The sequence below is a fragment of the Protomyctophum parallelum genome, assembly GCF_964188405.1.
Source record: "Protomyctophum parallelum genome assembly, chromosome: 17".
In the NCBI taxonomy this organism is placed as follows: Eukaryota; Metazoa; Chordata; class Actinopteri; order Myctophiformes; family Myctophidae; genus Protomyctophum; species Protomyctophum parallelum.
In genome coordinates this window covers 29,079,716-29,096,121 of record NC_139719.1, presented here as the reverse complement: position 1 = coordinate 29,096,121, position 16,406 = coordinate 29,079,716, and the positions used below count along the sequence as shown (strand labels likewise).

The 16,406-nt window shown below is 43.5% G+C and overlaps 1 protein-coding gene across 4 annotated transcripts in view; it reads right to left on the bottom strand.

Annotated features, from left to right (window-relative positions):
• gpam (glycerol-3-phosphate acyltransferase, mitochondrial) overlaps positions 1–16,406 on the bottom strand; it is a 44,517-nt gene continuing 28,111 nt past the window's right edge. For 3 of the 4 annotated variants that reach the window (XM_083788207.1, XM_083788206.1, XM_083788209.1), the window contains 10 exons: positions 15,872–15,957; positions 13,349–13,446; positions 10,589–10,659; positions 8,830–9,097; positions 8,360–8,514; positions 6,520–6,597; positions 6,162–6,299; positions 5,839–6,028; positions 5,407–5,465; positions 1–3,658 (listed from right to left, as the gene is read on the bottom strand). In XM_083788207.1, coding sequence (XP_083644333.1) covers positions 3,542–3,658; positions 5,407–5,465; positions 5,839–6,028; positions 6,162–6,299; positions 6,520–6,597; positions 8,360–8,514; positions 8,830–9,097; positions 10,589–10,659; positions 13,349–13,446; positions 15,872–15,957 — 1,260 coding nt within the window. In that variant the 3' untranslated portion in view covers positions 1–3,541. The remainder of the gene's footprint in view (positions 3,659–5,406; positions 5,466–5,838; positions 6,029–6,161; positions 6,300–6,519; positions 6,598–8,359; positions 8,515–8,829; positions 9,098–10,588; positions 10,660–13,348; positions 13,447–15,871; positions 15,958–16,406) is intronic. The other variant, XM_083788208.1, reaches the window with a different exon arrangement.

Below are 16,406 nucleotides of genomic sequence, written 5' to 3'. Positions count from 1 at the left end.
TCGAAGTCAAGTAATTGTGATTTAATATTGTGCCCACTTGTTTTTTGCCCCATTTAAAAAAAACATACTTGTCCATTCAATAACATACAGTACCTTTGATGTAATCTTCTGATCCACAACATGACTTACTGGTAACACATATTTAACACCACACGGCACATTTCATATTCTCTGCTAATTTAGATTAAAATGTAGATAACATATTATGCAACGTTTGAAATCTACCCATTTTATTTTATTAATTTTTTTTGTTTATTTGTTTTTGTTTTTTGTTTTTTTTAAACATAGTTTTTTGTCTTTCATGAATATGTATTTCACATAAATATCCCCATCTAAAATTTTCAGGAAGACAGCATTGTCCTAGGCAGGCTTGCAATATTCACAAAGCTGTATGAAGGCATCTACATTAATTTAAATAAGTTATTTCTGGCCTTCGCAAGCCATGGTAATCACATTAAATAAAAATCATGTGTGTGCAATTATGTGTGATTTAACCTTGTAGTCAAGGACTTACAAGTGACTATCTTAGTACATCCATTTGGAGACTAAATTGACGTTTTCATGTAATGTAAGGTTTGTGTTACCCAACCTTTCCTTCAATGAAGACCATTCTTTAAACTTCCACTGACCTTTGTAGTAATACCCAACCATACTCCTTTCTTTGCTTATCAGCTGTGGGCACAATTGAGTTAGGCTACATGTAAGCCCAGCATAAAGTTGTACTCCATTTGATTGTGAAGTTAATCGAATAAGCAATGCAGGACTTGCATTGTTACAATGAGTAAACTCAGGTGAAAAAAAAAGGTTTACAATTAGGCAGAAATAAAAACACACTTCCAAAAGGTATTCTAACAGGAACTAAATGCTGAATGTCATTGTAACACTAAGCTGTCCAAACAAAGTGGAAAATATTAGCGTTACATGTGCTGCACAGATACTGTGCAGTCTGGATATTCTAGCAACATTTCATATTGGAAAAACATTCTTCACTTGTCGGTATGGAGTTCAGAGTCATGTGCCCTGATTTATTAATAATATTTAACATTTGCCTCAAAATATTGCGACAAATCATCTCAGTAAAAGGGAAGTTTTACTGTATATTTGAAGTTGGTATTGTTTCTGGTTGGTATCATTATTATTTTAAATCCAGCTTTGTACCATTATAGCCTCAAAATGAGTCATGGGCACCAACAATGAAAACGGTCCCTCAAAGTGAAATGTTGCTTTAGCAGGAAAAAGTATGAGGACAGACATGCAGAGCTGTCTGTTAACCACTTAATCCCCTTATTATGTTTGACCGGAGTCCCTCAGGGCTATATGCTAGTGTATTTTCAGTTTTCAGTTATTATGGGGAAAGCTTTCGCTGAAACTAGCCACAGCACGACGCGTTGAGCTCGCCAATCTGCTATTTTCTGCTAAAGCCTTCCCCGCAACATGGATGCTGGGGTTCAAGGGGTATACCGTTAAGCCTTACGTAAGTCTTACATAAGTACATACTTCGTCATACAATGACTTGCGAAAACAGCGACGTACAAGCTCACTACGCTCGAGGGCTACAGTACGTCCGACTAGCAGAATCTGTACCGCTGTTCAGTTTGCATATAAAATAAGGTAAACAAACAAAGAAAATGTCTTTCATTTCTATAAGCTAACCAGTTTAGTTCACAAGGTTTTTAGACAAGAGGCTACGACTGTAAGTTACTGTCTTGCTGTTCCAAAAAATAATGAACTCAATGAGACATTGTCTCTGCATGTTTAGCAAATAAAATGGAATACTCAGTAGATATGTATCATGTACAGTTACAGTACAGTACTAGCATAGAATCCAGCTCATGTCTTAATGCTCAACTACAAGAATGAAAACTTCCAGTTTTCCTTTAACAGTGCAAATGGAGGCTATTTGAAGTTGTGCTATAAAAGATATTATACAGTGTCTTGAGAAAATATGCAGCTGTCTGCTGCGGCTAATCCCGAAACCATCCATTCCCCAAAGACGATGCGCAATACAAGAATTGCTAGTATGTCCATCATTATGCTCTGATGATAGACGTAATCTGCTCTGTAACATTCATAGATGTTAGGAATCCACCCAGGTCAAACATTATCTCTATTCCAAACCCATGACAAATATATAGAACAAAAATAAATGCATAAGTACATATATACTTGTATGCTAGTGGCTCAGGCGAGAAGACTATTGTTGCATCACTGTCGCTAAATGCTTTTTAGTTTGTTTGTGAAGGCATACAGTAAATAAAATGATATTTCATTATGTGACGGATGTGATTTGTATCGCTCAGTATTCTGCTGTCTTTATTCAATTTATATGACTATAACACTGTGTTGCAGGTATTAAAAATCATGTACTGTAGGCTACTTTTGAAAGACTGATCTTCTAAGAGGCATGTCTTCAGATAATTGATAGCTGCCCCCCCCTCAAAATGTAAGCTTCAACTCTCTCTATAATACTGTGCTGCTGAAGACACTACTGACATTGCAAATACAGTACAGTAGGTAAAGTTAACGAAAAAATGTAATTGCTGATAGTCAATGTTACTCACCATCTATGAGGAGCGTTATTTATTTTTGTTTGTGTATAACCAATGGCAGTCAACTTTGTGTGATGTGTTCATCCACTAGATGACCGCGGAGTGTGAATCCAGTGTTGTATCCTTGATCATAAAACTTCAAATACCACTCCAATTTCACCAGCAGAGGAAGGACACAGAAAGAGGACAATGACAAACTGTCTAGGTATCCTTATACATTCTGTTTAGAGCCCGACCGATGCCAGTTTTGGGTCCGATGCAGATCAAAAATTCTAAAGTCTTAGACCTCCCCTTTAACTCCAACAGTATGGGCCCATGGTTATCTACAATGGTACTATTTGTATACTGTCTGAGTTACAGACTTGTTAAGGGTCATTTTGACGCCCCTAAACAAAAGGAACCGGGAGTCCCTAGAATCCACTTTGAGAGCCACTTTCCTAGACCACCGATTACCAATCTTTTGACTGATATATACAAATAAATATATATTAAATTGTATTCAACCACTTAAGCCCTTTAAAACAAACAGAAATAGCCGACACGCTTGGAACATATTGCAACGCAATGTGCTGTGATAATTACATATGGCCTACAATGACATGCCCAAAATTAGTTATAAACCAGGACTGCATAATTGCCGTTATTGATGTTGTCCAAAATAAAGTCTGATACTGTATATACTGTATCAGCAAAACCTATATATCAGTCGGGCTCTAGTTATGGTATATATCCGTCTTCTCATCAAAGAAAAGTTTACACATTTCTTATTTATTTTTTCCCTAGCTGCACAGTTCTAAGACAGGGCGACAGGAAAACCTTAATGGAACATACAGTAACAGGGAAGACTTCAAGTCATCTGGCTAACAGACAACAGTTAGCGGATTTTGCGTGAAGGCACTTCCTGGTAAAGCTTTCCACAGAGTAGCACCTGGGAGTGGTTTAGAAGTAGCCGGTAGAAGCCCTTGATTGGAAGGAGCATGGGTTGTGGGCGGTCACAGCAGGGCGAAACCGAGGATGTAGTGCAGAAGCTTGTTCCGGTTGGCCTGAGGTAGGAAGGTGCTGCTCAGCTCCACGGTCGTCACGCGCTTCTCTCGTCTTTCTTTTAGGACCTACAGTACGGGCGTGCAAGGCAGGGTTAACTAATAAGACTATAGTTGAAACTAAAATAAAAAACTAAACAAGTAAAAAACTAACACGAAATAGAATTACATAGCATGTAAATCAAAATCATGCCTCATGATCATAATACCTTTTTCAGCTTTGATAATCAAGGCTTGACTCATTATGGCAAACTAAAACTAAGACGAAATAAACACAAAGAATTATGTTAAAACTAATGCATATTTAAAAACCAAAAATTACTCGACAAACCATAACAAATCGAATACATAAACACTGAAACTGTATGTGACGCTTCAAGTTTGCTCAATGGATGATCCGATTACTGTGCAATCAGAAAGATTTGAAAAATAACGTAACTCAAAACTGTACTCAAGTACAGCGCTTGAGTACTAGTTACTTTCCACCACTGGAAGGTGCATATAAGTACACCCTAGCTACTGCAGGCACATCATGTAGAACACATTCTGCATTACAGCATGGGACGCTAACTGCTCAGCAGCAGACATAGCAGCTCTCCTGAGAGTCATAAACAGTGCCCAGGAAATAATTGGACTCTTCCTATCCTCGCTGGAAGGGGCCTACAGACTACGCTGGCTGCCTCCACAGGGCCACAAACATTGTGAAGGATGGCTGCCTGTCATCATCTCTGTACTCTGCTGCCATGTTGGAAGGCACTATGCAAGGGATAAAGATAACGCGGCGGTAATGAATGTACTGCACATGTCTTATTTGTCTTGTCTCATCCTTGTCTGTGTTTGTTTGTGTTTGTCTTGTACTGGTCTGTAGTGTCTGTATGTTTTGTATTTGTTATGTTGTTATCTGTTTGTCGTTTTCCCCCCTGTTTTTTCCTTCTTTTCTTTCCCTATTATATTTTGCTGACTCATGAGTTTTTTCAAGTTACAGTATATTTATGATTTATGATCGATTTTGTTTCATTGTTTTAGCTATCCCTGTGTAAGGCCACCTATGTGCAATGGTGATTTACATGTTTGTTTTGTTAGAAAATATAAAATAAAAAAATAAAAAAAATACATACATTATCCCACTTATAACACGGCTACTTTTTAATAATTTAATTATAATTGACCGAAAAGTATCAACAAAACGAGGTATTTCCTTGCTTACAGTAATAATTTGAAAGTATTCCATAAGTATCGCGCTGGCTGTCTTCCCAACTGCAGCAGTCGCCTCGGAAAACAAGGAAGTGAGTTGATCATATAGAATCTATTTTCATTTTCTGCATAGTCTATTTCTCACTTTAAATGTTTTCAAAAACTTTCTTTAGAGCAATAGCAATGTTTAGCTGTAAATGACATTGTGTGTTTGTTTACATGGTTGTCATGTTGGATACAGCATAAAATCCAAGCACCGCAGCCAGGTGCTCTCTGATTAGACAGCAGTCTGTCATAGAGCGGAGCGGTCATTATCAAGAAATAACACACTGCTGAATTCAGCGATTGATCAATCAGAATCAAGCATTCAACGCCCGGTAATAAAGAACAGAACACAACACTGAGCCTCTAGAAACAGCACCCCCCAGTACCATCTCAACACTCCACACCAAGGGACTAACAACTGGAATAGCATTCCCGTACAATCACGGGATGTGCAATAATGTCCGACTGTAATTATCTGTCAATATTTGTATTAGGTGCAATAGCATATGTTACAACAATATATTTCCGTGAGGTTAATCATTTCACTTAATAACCTTGGCATCAACAAGTTCCCTTACCCCCAACTCTTTGAAAGTCCTCACTGTGTTCTTGACCAGGTAATGGGTTGCACTTTCACCTGAAAAAATAAACATTTAATTAGGAATCACTGGGGAGCAACCACCAAGAGCAAGGCTTTATTCAGCACAACAATATTTACCATCACAGGGAATGCTGATATGGTTTAAAAACAAAACAAAAAAACCCCTCTGAATTGGATTATTGGATCCTATTATTAATTTAATATTGTAGATGATACAGAAAATCAGTTGATGATTTCTTTTTTGTAGTGTGTTTAAATAACTGATGACTGATTTCTCTCCTTTTAATGTATATACCTTATTAGACTTCAAGCACGTTAGCTCAAATAAACATGGTGGACAACATTAATTTGACCTGAGGCTCCAGACCCAAGTGTCCAGTATTATTAGTGTTATTGTGTGCAGTCGTACCGTACGCGGCGATGCCCCTCTCCGTTCGGGTCAGCAGGTATCTGAAGAGCTGCTGGGTGTAGTCGGCCTCGGACATGGGCTGACTCAGGCTGTGGACAAAGATGGCCGCCCCGCTGTAGGCCTCCAGAACCGGGCTGAGCAGCCGCTGCAGGAAGACAAAGAACTCCTGGGGCTCCGAAGACGTGCTCACCTAGTGGATGAAAGACAGGAAGGCAGAGAGACAATGAATTAAGGTTGACCTGTGCTGATTCATCTGGAAATAAACACAGTTTTGTTTGATATTATTGACACTAAATATGCCTATGCCTATATTTATATATTACCTTCAGATAACGATCCCTCTGCTCCTCCCCAAAGTCACTGTCCTCGTCCTCCTCATCGCTCCTCCAGGACAGCGGCTCCGGAAACTTCTTGGGCCATGGCTCCTCTGTGGGGCTGGGGCTCAGCTCCTCCTGGTCCTCCTTACACACACACACACACACACCACACACACCACACACACACACACACACACACAACATCGATTAGTCTGATTAAACACTTAGCTATTTGGTGCACAAATAGCTGATCTACAAGCTCACGTTGCATCACGATGTGACACGTTGTGAGCTTGAAGATCTGCTTTTTCCAGTATTTAAAAAAAATACACTAATATAATGACATCCTGAATGAGGAACTGACCTCTGCCACATAGAGCACTCCGTACTGGATGAGCCGGGTCACAGTGTCATGGAACACCTGGTAGATGGTTTGACAGGGCTGTAGGATGGAGAGGAGAGGAGAACACAACACATGAACACCTGGTAGATGGTTTGACAGGGCTGTAGGATGGAGAGGAGAGGAGAACACAACACATGAACACCTGGTAGATGGTTTGACAGGGCTGTAGGATGGAGAGGAGAGGAGAACACAACACATGAACACCTGGTAGATGGTTTGACAGGGCTGTAGGATGGAGAGGAGAGGAGAATACAACACATGAACACCTGGTAGATGGTTTGACAGGGCTGTAGGATGGAGAGGAGAGGAGAACACAACACATGAACACCTGGTAGATGGTTTGACAGGGCTGTAGGATGGAGAGGAGAGGAGAACACAACACATGAACACCTGGTAGATGGTTTGACAGGGCTGTAGGATGGAGAGGAGAGGAGAACACAACACATGAACACCTGGTAGATGGTTTGACAGGGCTGTAGGATGGAGAGGAGAGGAGAACACAACACATGAACACCTGGTAGATGGTTTGACAGGGCTGTAGGATGGAGAGGAGAGGAGAACACAACACATGAACACCTGGTAGATGGTTTGACAGGGCTGTAGGATGGAGAGGAGAGGAGAACACAACACATGAACACCTGGTAGATGGTTTGACAGGGCTGTAGGATGGAGAGGAGAGGAGAACACAACACATGAACACCTGGTAGATGGTTTGACAGGGCTGTAGGATGGAGAGGAGAGGAGAACACAACACATGAACACCTGGTAGATGGTTTGACAGGGCTGTAGGATGGAGAGGAGAGGAGAACACAACACATGAACACCTGGTAGATGGTTTGACAGGGCTGTAGGATGGAGAGGAGAGGAGAACACAACACATGAACACCTGGTAGATGGTTTGACAGGGCTGTAGGATGGAGAGGAGAGGAGAACACAACACATGAACACCTGGTAGATGGTTTGACAGGGCTGTAGGATGGAGAGGAGAGGAGAACACAACACATGAACACCTGGTAGATGGTTTGACAGGGCTGTAGGATGGAGAGGAGAGGAGAACACAACACATGAACACCTGGTAGATGGTTTGACAGGGCTGTAGGATGGAGAGGAGAGGAGAACACAACACATGAACACCTGGTAGATGGTTTGACAGGGCTGTAGGATGGAGAGGAGAGGAGAACACAACACATGAACACCTGGTAGATGGTTTGACAGGGCTGTAGGATGGAGAGGAGAGGAGAACACAACACATGAACACCTGGTAGATGGTTTGACAGGGCTGTAGGATGGAGAGGAGAGGAGAACACAACACATGAACACCTGGTAGATGGTTTGACAGGGCTGTAGGATGGAGAGGAGAGGAGAACACAACACATGAACACCTGGTAGATGGTTTGACAGGGCTGTAGGATGGAGAGGAGAGGAGAACACAACACATGAACACCTGGTAGATGGTTTGACAGGGTTCAAGGGTTCTGGCATAAAATATGTGTAGGCCCAGGCGGTGGTGTAACCGTCTGGGCACCCGACTGGTAATCCAGTCGCAGTGTGCCGCGGGTTCGACTCCCGAGCCCGACACGGCCTTTACTGCATGTCATCCCCCATCTCTCTCCCGTTTCCTGTCAGCCTACTGTCTGTCCCTTCAAAAACCAATAAAAGGCGTAAGCCGCAAAAAAATATCTAAAAAAATAAAAAATGTGTAGATGGGGGTCAGCATCAACGACCAAATGCTTATCAATGAGGGGGTCCTTGAAATGAAGACGTTTGAGAAGCAGTTAGGAAGGCATCGGGCGGGACTCACCTGGGCCACGGCCACTTCGTTAGTGAGGAAGTGGGAGAGGCTGGCCGCCTTACGGATCAGCCTCTCCTGGCTGAGGAGGAGGCTGCAGGGATCGGCATGCTGCTCAGGGCCCGCCTCCACCGCCAGCTCTCGCTGCAACGCCAGCACACAGCAGGCTGCACGGGGGGAAACGGAACAGTCTGAACCCGCTCTTATCAGAAGAGTCTTCAAATTACCTTTAATCTTTTTAACTTGAGTGAGCATTCCATCTTGGAGATGTACATTCAGGCTGAGAAATATAGCATAGTGTCCAATACTTAAGCTATATTCGTGTAATCATTGAATATATATATATATATATATATATATATATATATATATATTCAGTGCCCAATATGTGCTATTAAAATGCTGATGCCGTGAGCGTTAACCCGCTGGATAGATGCATATTGACGATAGCATAGGAGATGAAGGAGTGGAACTCTACGTACCGATGATGGCGTCAGAGATGAAGACGTGGAAGAGGCCGTTGCTGTAGAAGTTGAGCTCGAAGAGCGCGGGCACCGTGTTGCTCGGCGCCACGGTGAGCTCGCCGTTGCGGTTGGCGCTGCTGGTCACGTTGACGCAGTTCCCCAGCAGGTGGAGGGCGTGCATCACCACGTCCTCCGAGTTGCCCGAGAAGCCCAGGTCAAAGTCCCGCGACAGGATCTCCTCCTTCATGTTGAAGAAGTCCTCCACCAGCTTGGACAGAACCACGCCCTGCACGCACAGCGGGGGGTGGAGGGGGGTGGCGATTAATGGATTGATTGATTGATTTAATACTATATTAAAGTAGCTATAAGCAATAATATGTAAACATTTTAATGACAAATGACCCGTTTGTTTTTGGTATTCAGACAGCCAGCAATGAGTAAAACGTTCCCAAAGTGTTGTCTCTGTGACACATCTAGGGGCCACAATTTGCATTCAAAGATGTTCCTAGAAGCTTTGTCATTGGTCAAAAAAAAAAAAAAAAAAAAAAACGGTAAGAATGACTAACCAATCAGGAAGTAGACAGGCAAATCAACCAATGACAAAGCTTCTAGGAAAATCTTTGAATGCAGATTGCAGCCCCTACATTTGTCACAGAGACCGCGTTTTACTCATTGCTGGCTGTCTGAATACCAATGTTGACATAATATTGCGTATAGCAGCTTTAACAGTTTGCAGAAGAAAGCACCGGAAAGTACAGTTACATGGTCTGCGAAGAGGACTTAAAACCCAAGAAAGCTCGTTTCCATTTGGGTCCTGGGCAAGTCAATAAGTGGGGTTGCGTGTTGTGCACAGAAATAATTTGATCATGCTCCAATTAAAAAGACATGTAAACACCAGAGAAAACTGGCTTATGGCCAGCCTAATTAACAGTGGATTGTGCCTTCTGCCTACACTATTCATATGTTTAATTCGTCATTTTAAAGCCAATAGAAAAATCTGTGATATACACACTACATCTCACACGGCAATCCTATAGTATTAGACACTCAGTCCTGAAGGTGGCGGTAACGTCACCATTATGCCGATTTTGACCAAATAGAGCGAATCTGGCGATGTCACTTCCGGTTTAAGGAACAATAACATCCGGTACTAGCTTTGGACTGTGCAGCACTATCAGATGTCCGGTGATGCTAAGCGATCATTGTTTATTTTAATAACTAAGTCAAATTAAGCTCTAATCAAGCCCAAAATATCGCATTTTACGCAGCGATGCACATAAAGACCGCGTGCGTGATCGACCGTGCACTCACGGATTTCGGCTGTTGCTACATTTTGTTATATTAAGCTCCCGATTACAGGGGATTAAACGATTACGTCAATAGCCATAAGGGATTTATTGATTAATTACGTCAATAGCCATAAGGGGGTTCATATGTTTTTTCGGTTTAAGGACTTCATTGCAGAAATCACACACCTTGTCCTGGTGTAGCCTCAGGCATCAATGCCACTTAAAATAAAGAAACTGCCGCTGTCAGGCGCTTGCAGTACTGTGCCTCTAGAGAGCAGCAGCACAACACTGTTGTACACAGACAGCAGCAGTGTACAGTAGATAGAAGGTGCAGGGTGGGGGGGGGGAAGAGAGAGAGAGAGAGAGAGAGAGAGAGAGAGAGAGAGAGTTCAGTGGAAGGGTGGGGGATGGAGGAACAAGAGGAGTTTGGGACTGATGAAGGCTGTATAGTGGGAGATGGAGAGGAGAGGAGAATGTGCCAGGCTTACCGGCCGGTGTCTGTACAGCAGAAGACAAGCCACGATGTGGGTGGACATGATCGCTGATGACTTATTAGCCGCTGTCATGGGGGAAAAGAGAAAGAGAACATAATGAATGACATGCTTTGGCACATTGGCCAGTGACACATATGACAAAATCCTGAGTGTTCATTTAGCTCAGAGCGTCGACGTGGGCTCTCACGTGTCACGTGTCTATTTTTACACACCAAAGACATAAATTAACACTAAGGATATGTAGCTGACAACATACTGTACAGCAGTGATTCTCAACCTTTTTTAATTCAGGGACCCCCTATTTGAAGGACCCCAATGGAAACCACAATGGGAATAAAGTATTTAATCAATCAATCAATCAATTTAATATGCTTTAGGCCACAGACCCACATCATTTGATAGAACGTTCCATCTATCTCTCGGATCTCAGTCTATTCTGTAAAAGTGTCAATTTAACTCAGAGAGAGTACAAATGAAACAGACGGACATCTACTATAAATCATTCAGTTGGGGACTCCCTGGGACCCCTCGACACCCCCCCTCCGACCCCTGGACACCCCCCCCCCCTCTGACCCCTGGACACCCCCCCTCCGACCCCTGGACAACCCCCCTCCGACCCCTGGACACCCCCCCCCCCCCTCTGACCCCTGGACACCCCCCCCCTCCGACCCCTGGACAACCCCCCTCCGACCCCTGGACACCCCCCCTCCGACCCCTGGACACCCCCCCTCCGACCCCTGGACACCCCCCCTCCGACCCCTGGGAGTACACAGACACCACATTGAGAACTAGTGCTGTACAGCATACTGTAAATCAGTTAAAGTGATGACAGAGACAGAGAGAGAGAGAGAGAGAGGATGCTCTGTGAGTGTGCGTGTGTGTGTGTGCGTGTGCGCACAGCAGCCGACAGCCGAGAAGTGTGAACGGTGTCATCTTGAACATAACGCACGGGGGGATGTAAAACATTTACGAGCAGCACCACTGATACTGCAATTCCACCCCGGCTGTCCTCCCCTCCGCTCCATTGGCTGAAAACAACATGCCATCCGGCTGGGAGCCTCGTGATTGGCTGAGATTTAGAAGAAGAAGAAAAAAAGAAAAACAACAACACAGAGCTTGCGGAGGAGAATGCGGTTGAATGAAGCCAGGGAGAACAGGTTTAATGTGGCGTCACTACACAATAAAACCACAGGCATTCGTTTAGCTCAGGGAGTGTGCAAATGGAACCAAATGGACCCGTAACGTAACCAGTAAGGTTCTGAGAGTGAAAAGTAGTTCTCTCTCTGAGACAAATGAACACTGAGGATTTTCACGGTGTGCAGGACAAATCCCTGAGCCGTGTCAGGGGGAAAGGAGTGATGCTGAATGCACCAGGGTGCCAGTCCAGTTAAATGGCACTATTTAAAAAAGGTAGCGTGGCGGATCGCATTACACAAGGCAAGGGCTTCTTTTAGCTGTGGAAGTCAGGTGCACCACCGGCATTGTAAGATAGAAGCAGTGGTAGAAGTACTCAGATTGTACTAGAGTAAAAGTAGAAATACCACAGCATGCTCTGCCAATGTACGAGCATTTTATAGCCAAAGTATAAAACAGGGCTTAGTTGGGTAGTGTATTAGTAAGTGGTAGCGGCATGTGCAGACGCATGGAGGGGAATACAGTTAAGGAACGGCATGTGCAGACGCATGGAGGGGAATACAGTTAAGGAACGGCATGTGCAGACGCATGGAGGGGAATACAGTTAAGGAACGGCATGTGCAGACGCATGGAGGGGAATACAGTTAAGGAACGGCATGTGCAGACGCATGGAGGGGAATACAGTTAAGGAACGGCATGTGCAGACGCATGGAGGGGAATACAGTTAAGGAACGGCATGTGCAGACGCATGGAGGGGAATACAGTTAAGGAACGGCATGTGCAGACGCATGGAGGGGAATACAGTTAAGGAACGGCATGTGCAGACGCATGGAGGGGAATACAGTTAAGGAACGGCATGTGCAGACGCATGGAGGGGAATACAGTTAAGGAACGGCATGTGCAGACGCATGGAGGGGAATACAGTTAAGGAACGGCATGTGCAGACGCAGGAGAAGGAATGCAGTTAATGAACGGGACGTGCTTGAAAGAACAGCGACTGGAGGCTTTGATTCACTGCTAAAACAAGAGGGTGACCTATGTTTTGTGATCTGTTTACGGAAGATAGGCCGTAGATGTTCCAGGGCAGGGCAGAAATGTGAGACAGGACCAGCTCAATGCAGAAAACAAGCTCTTTTTTTGTTGCACCGGGGCAGTGCAATGAATCCAATGACTCATCCGTTATCCTCTCATCCATGTGAGCCAAAATACTGTCAATTGCAGGATTCTGCTCGGCTACGTCAAACGGCTGCCTGCGAGTGGCTTGAGTGGTTCTCATTGTGGTGCCCGGGAACCCCCCAGGGGTCCTTGAGGTGGTTCCAGTGGTCCCTGGGAACCAAATGGAACCATACTCTGAAATAAGTGACAAATCTGTATCTATAAAGGAACCTTGATTGAAAAGGAAACGGTAACAAACAGACATGCACAGGAAACTCATGGCTGTTCATTAAACCTCACAGGTCTGTACAGTACAAATGGAACCCTTTGTTTCCATTTGTACCCTGTCAGAGTTAAAACACTCAGGACTTCACTGTGTCCTGCTTGGCCAGACTGGCCGTGGTCAGCGGTGATGAATAAAACAGCATGGAGAAAGCTCCGGCAGAGAGCTGACGGGTTCCTTACTGAAGAGCACGTGTTTGGCCAGGTTGGCGATGACTTGGCGTCTGCACGGTTCATCCGCCTGTTCCTCCTCCTGGCCCTCGAACTGCACAGCGTCGGGCCTGAAAAGGACACACACACAACCTCTGACAAATAGCATTGACTATAAAGAAGAGGAACTAAGGCCTCGTTTTCCTTGGACAATGAAGTTGTATTTTTATTAGACGTTGAACTTGTTGAATGTAAGTCTTACATAAGATGCAAATTTTTAAGGACTCTCAGGGGGGGGGGGGGGGGGTATTCACAGTTGGTTCCACCATCATCTTTTAAAAGTGCTTACGTAAGAGCATACAAAAATGTTCTCTCTTCCCCTCTCTTTCTCTCCATGTGTCCTTGCTTCTATCCCTCCCCCTCTCTCTTAAAAGTACACGGTGCAACCATTTAATAACACTCTCTGACTCTTTCCTTACCACTGGCACCAAATACTTGCTCAGGGGAGTCGAGAAATGTTTAAAATATAATTGTGAAACTTGGCAAAGCTTTAAGTTGCAACGTTAAGTTTCAGTATTGCAAGAGCAAATACAATCAAAGCATGTGTTAAACGCTTAATTAACATGCTGATTTGAGCAGAATAGCCAGTATGTAGGATTAGCTTTCTAGTTTTAGCTTAACCCTCCCTCACTTGCTACAATAATGTTAATTAAATAATCAATCAAAACATGAAAGCTTCATGCAAATCGACATTAAAATCCAGTAAAAGTGTTGTCTCCCACTGAGATGCATCAATTTCTAATTAACTGATTGTAGAATATGCTAGCTTCTATTGAATGTAATGGTGGTTTATCTTGTAATGCTGTTGCTGTTTCTATGCCTGCAGGTGCTTAAAGACGGGATATCCAGGACATCCAGCATATTTAATACCGATAAACGTTTTACGTCGGTTAAAGATAAAGAATATTATTGTTGTATGTTTTGTGTCTGTCTGTATTGAAGGAGGCCTATAATTCATTACTGTTAACAGGAGTGAAGGTTTCAGCCCTATCGTCCAGTTGTCCAATGTTATCGTTCCTACGTTCATCCAACCAACGCAGGCCAGAACCAATTTACAATGTTGCAATGAACAAAATGGTGTCAGCGGCACTAGCATGTTTCAATTTTCCTCAATGCAGTGATTTATTGTGCCAGAAAACGCTCCCAACCGTAATTCATATGGCTCTGTCATGCTGTTTAAATATAGCACCAATATGTCTGCCCAAGGGGACAGACTGCTGCTACGGCACAACGCTCCCCCTCAACCCCGCTTCATAAAACAACTCTCTTGGTAATGCTTCATTTCCAATAAGCTTAGTCGACATTAATGCCCGTTTTGAACTCAAGACTTCAGCCTTAATTTTCTGTGGTATTGTTGTAGTACAACACAAAAAACACCTGAGTCAACTGAACAACGTGCGACAGTTGAATCAGCTGTGCTGGTGTGGGGCCGCCTCCTGGGGCAGCGTCCTGGGGCCCCAGAAAACTTGGACAGAGCACGGCACCCCATTGTGTGTGCTCAGGATGCTCAAGGGCACAGTGTGTGGGGCATTAACCTCCAACAGGAGAGAGAGACTGCGCCTCTGCACATTATCGATGTTGAAAAAAATACATTGCAATACTTGTACAGTATCAGTAAAAGGTCACTATTTTTCAAAAAGAAAACACCAAAGAGATTATTATTATTTGTTCAACAAAACCTCAGCTAGAAGTACTATAAGTAGAATAAACAATTCAGAAAGAAACATCTCTCGATGCTGCTTCAGGACCTTGAACTAGATTAATTGATTGATTAATTAATTAACTGAATTGAATTGTGTCATTCAGGATATATATATATATATATATATATATATATATTATTATTATTATTATTATTTTTGTGTACCGTATGTTTTTTTGTGCCTTTCGCCTTGATTTTATATAGTATGTTTTTATAGAGGAACAGACAGTTGGCTGACAGGAAATGGGGAGAGAGATGGGGGGGGGGGGGTGACATGCAGTAAAGGCCGTCGGGATGGGGAGTTGAACCCGTGGCACACTGCCACGGGACTGCTGTTGCCTCATAACATGGAGTGCTGTCACTGTGTGGGGACTAGTGGGGAGTAGGAACTTTCATCTCAAACGTGTAAACATTTTGCGCTGCTGTCTGTTATATCAGTGCTCAGCGCTGTGCCTCCATGCCCAAAAGATCAGTCTGTGGCTGTGTGCGTATAGTGAGAGAGCGAGAGAGAGGGGTCCAGTCCCAGACGGCACGACACATGCACGTTATGAGTAGGCTAGTTTATGAATGGAACACATTGATAAAGGTACTGTACCCCCTGCTGCGTTTCCAATTACTGCGGATGACAGTGTGAAGGCAAACCGCAGCAAATGAAATATGCAAGAATCCCAAATTATCCGCCCATACGCATTCAGTCTACTAGGTATTAGGTGAGAATGTGACCTAAGGCTAAATACCGGCATGAGACTGAGAGGGAAAGTTGAAAATGTTGCGTGTGCGTGTGTGAAACATACTCTGCAGAGATGATGGTTGGGACCAGGGACTGTTCCAGGGACAGAGTTGGTGGTATGTTACGACTTCTCTGGGACTCCAAGTACTCCTGCAGACAAACATACAGAATAGAGTATAAGAGTCAACCACCAAACCAAGATAAATAAGAATAAAGATGAAATAAACAAAAACATACCTAAAAAGATTGAATTTGAATGCTTAAAGGGATAATTCATTTATTTCTGTCGATTACTCCATGGAGACTTGAATTAATGGATATTTATTCTTTTTTTGTCGCATTCCTAAGCCAATACTTTGATGACCAGCAGTGGTTCCCTATGGAGGCACAAATGAGACTGTGTCTCCATAGGGAACCACTGCTGGTGAGGTGAGTAATACATCGAAAATAAATTGGGTGAACTGTGTGTGTGTGTGTGTGTGTGTGTGTGTGTGTGTGTGTGTGTGTGTGTTAAGGCTGTACCCTAACCCTTATTTTAGGACTCGAACTTCGGCAGGAATTTTCGAGTGAACATTCGGACCATTTGTTTCTAATTAATT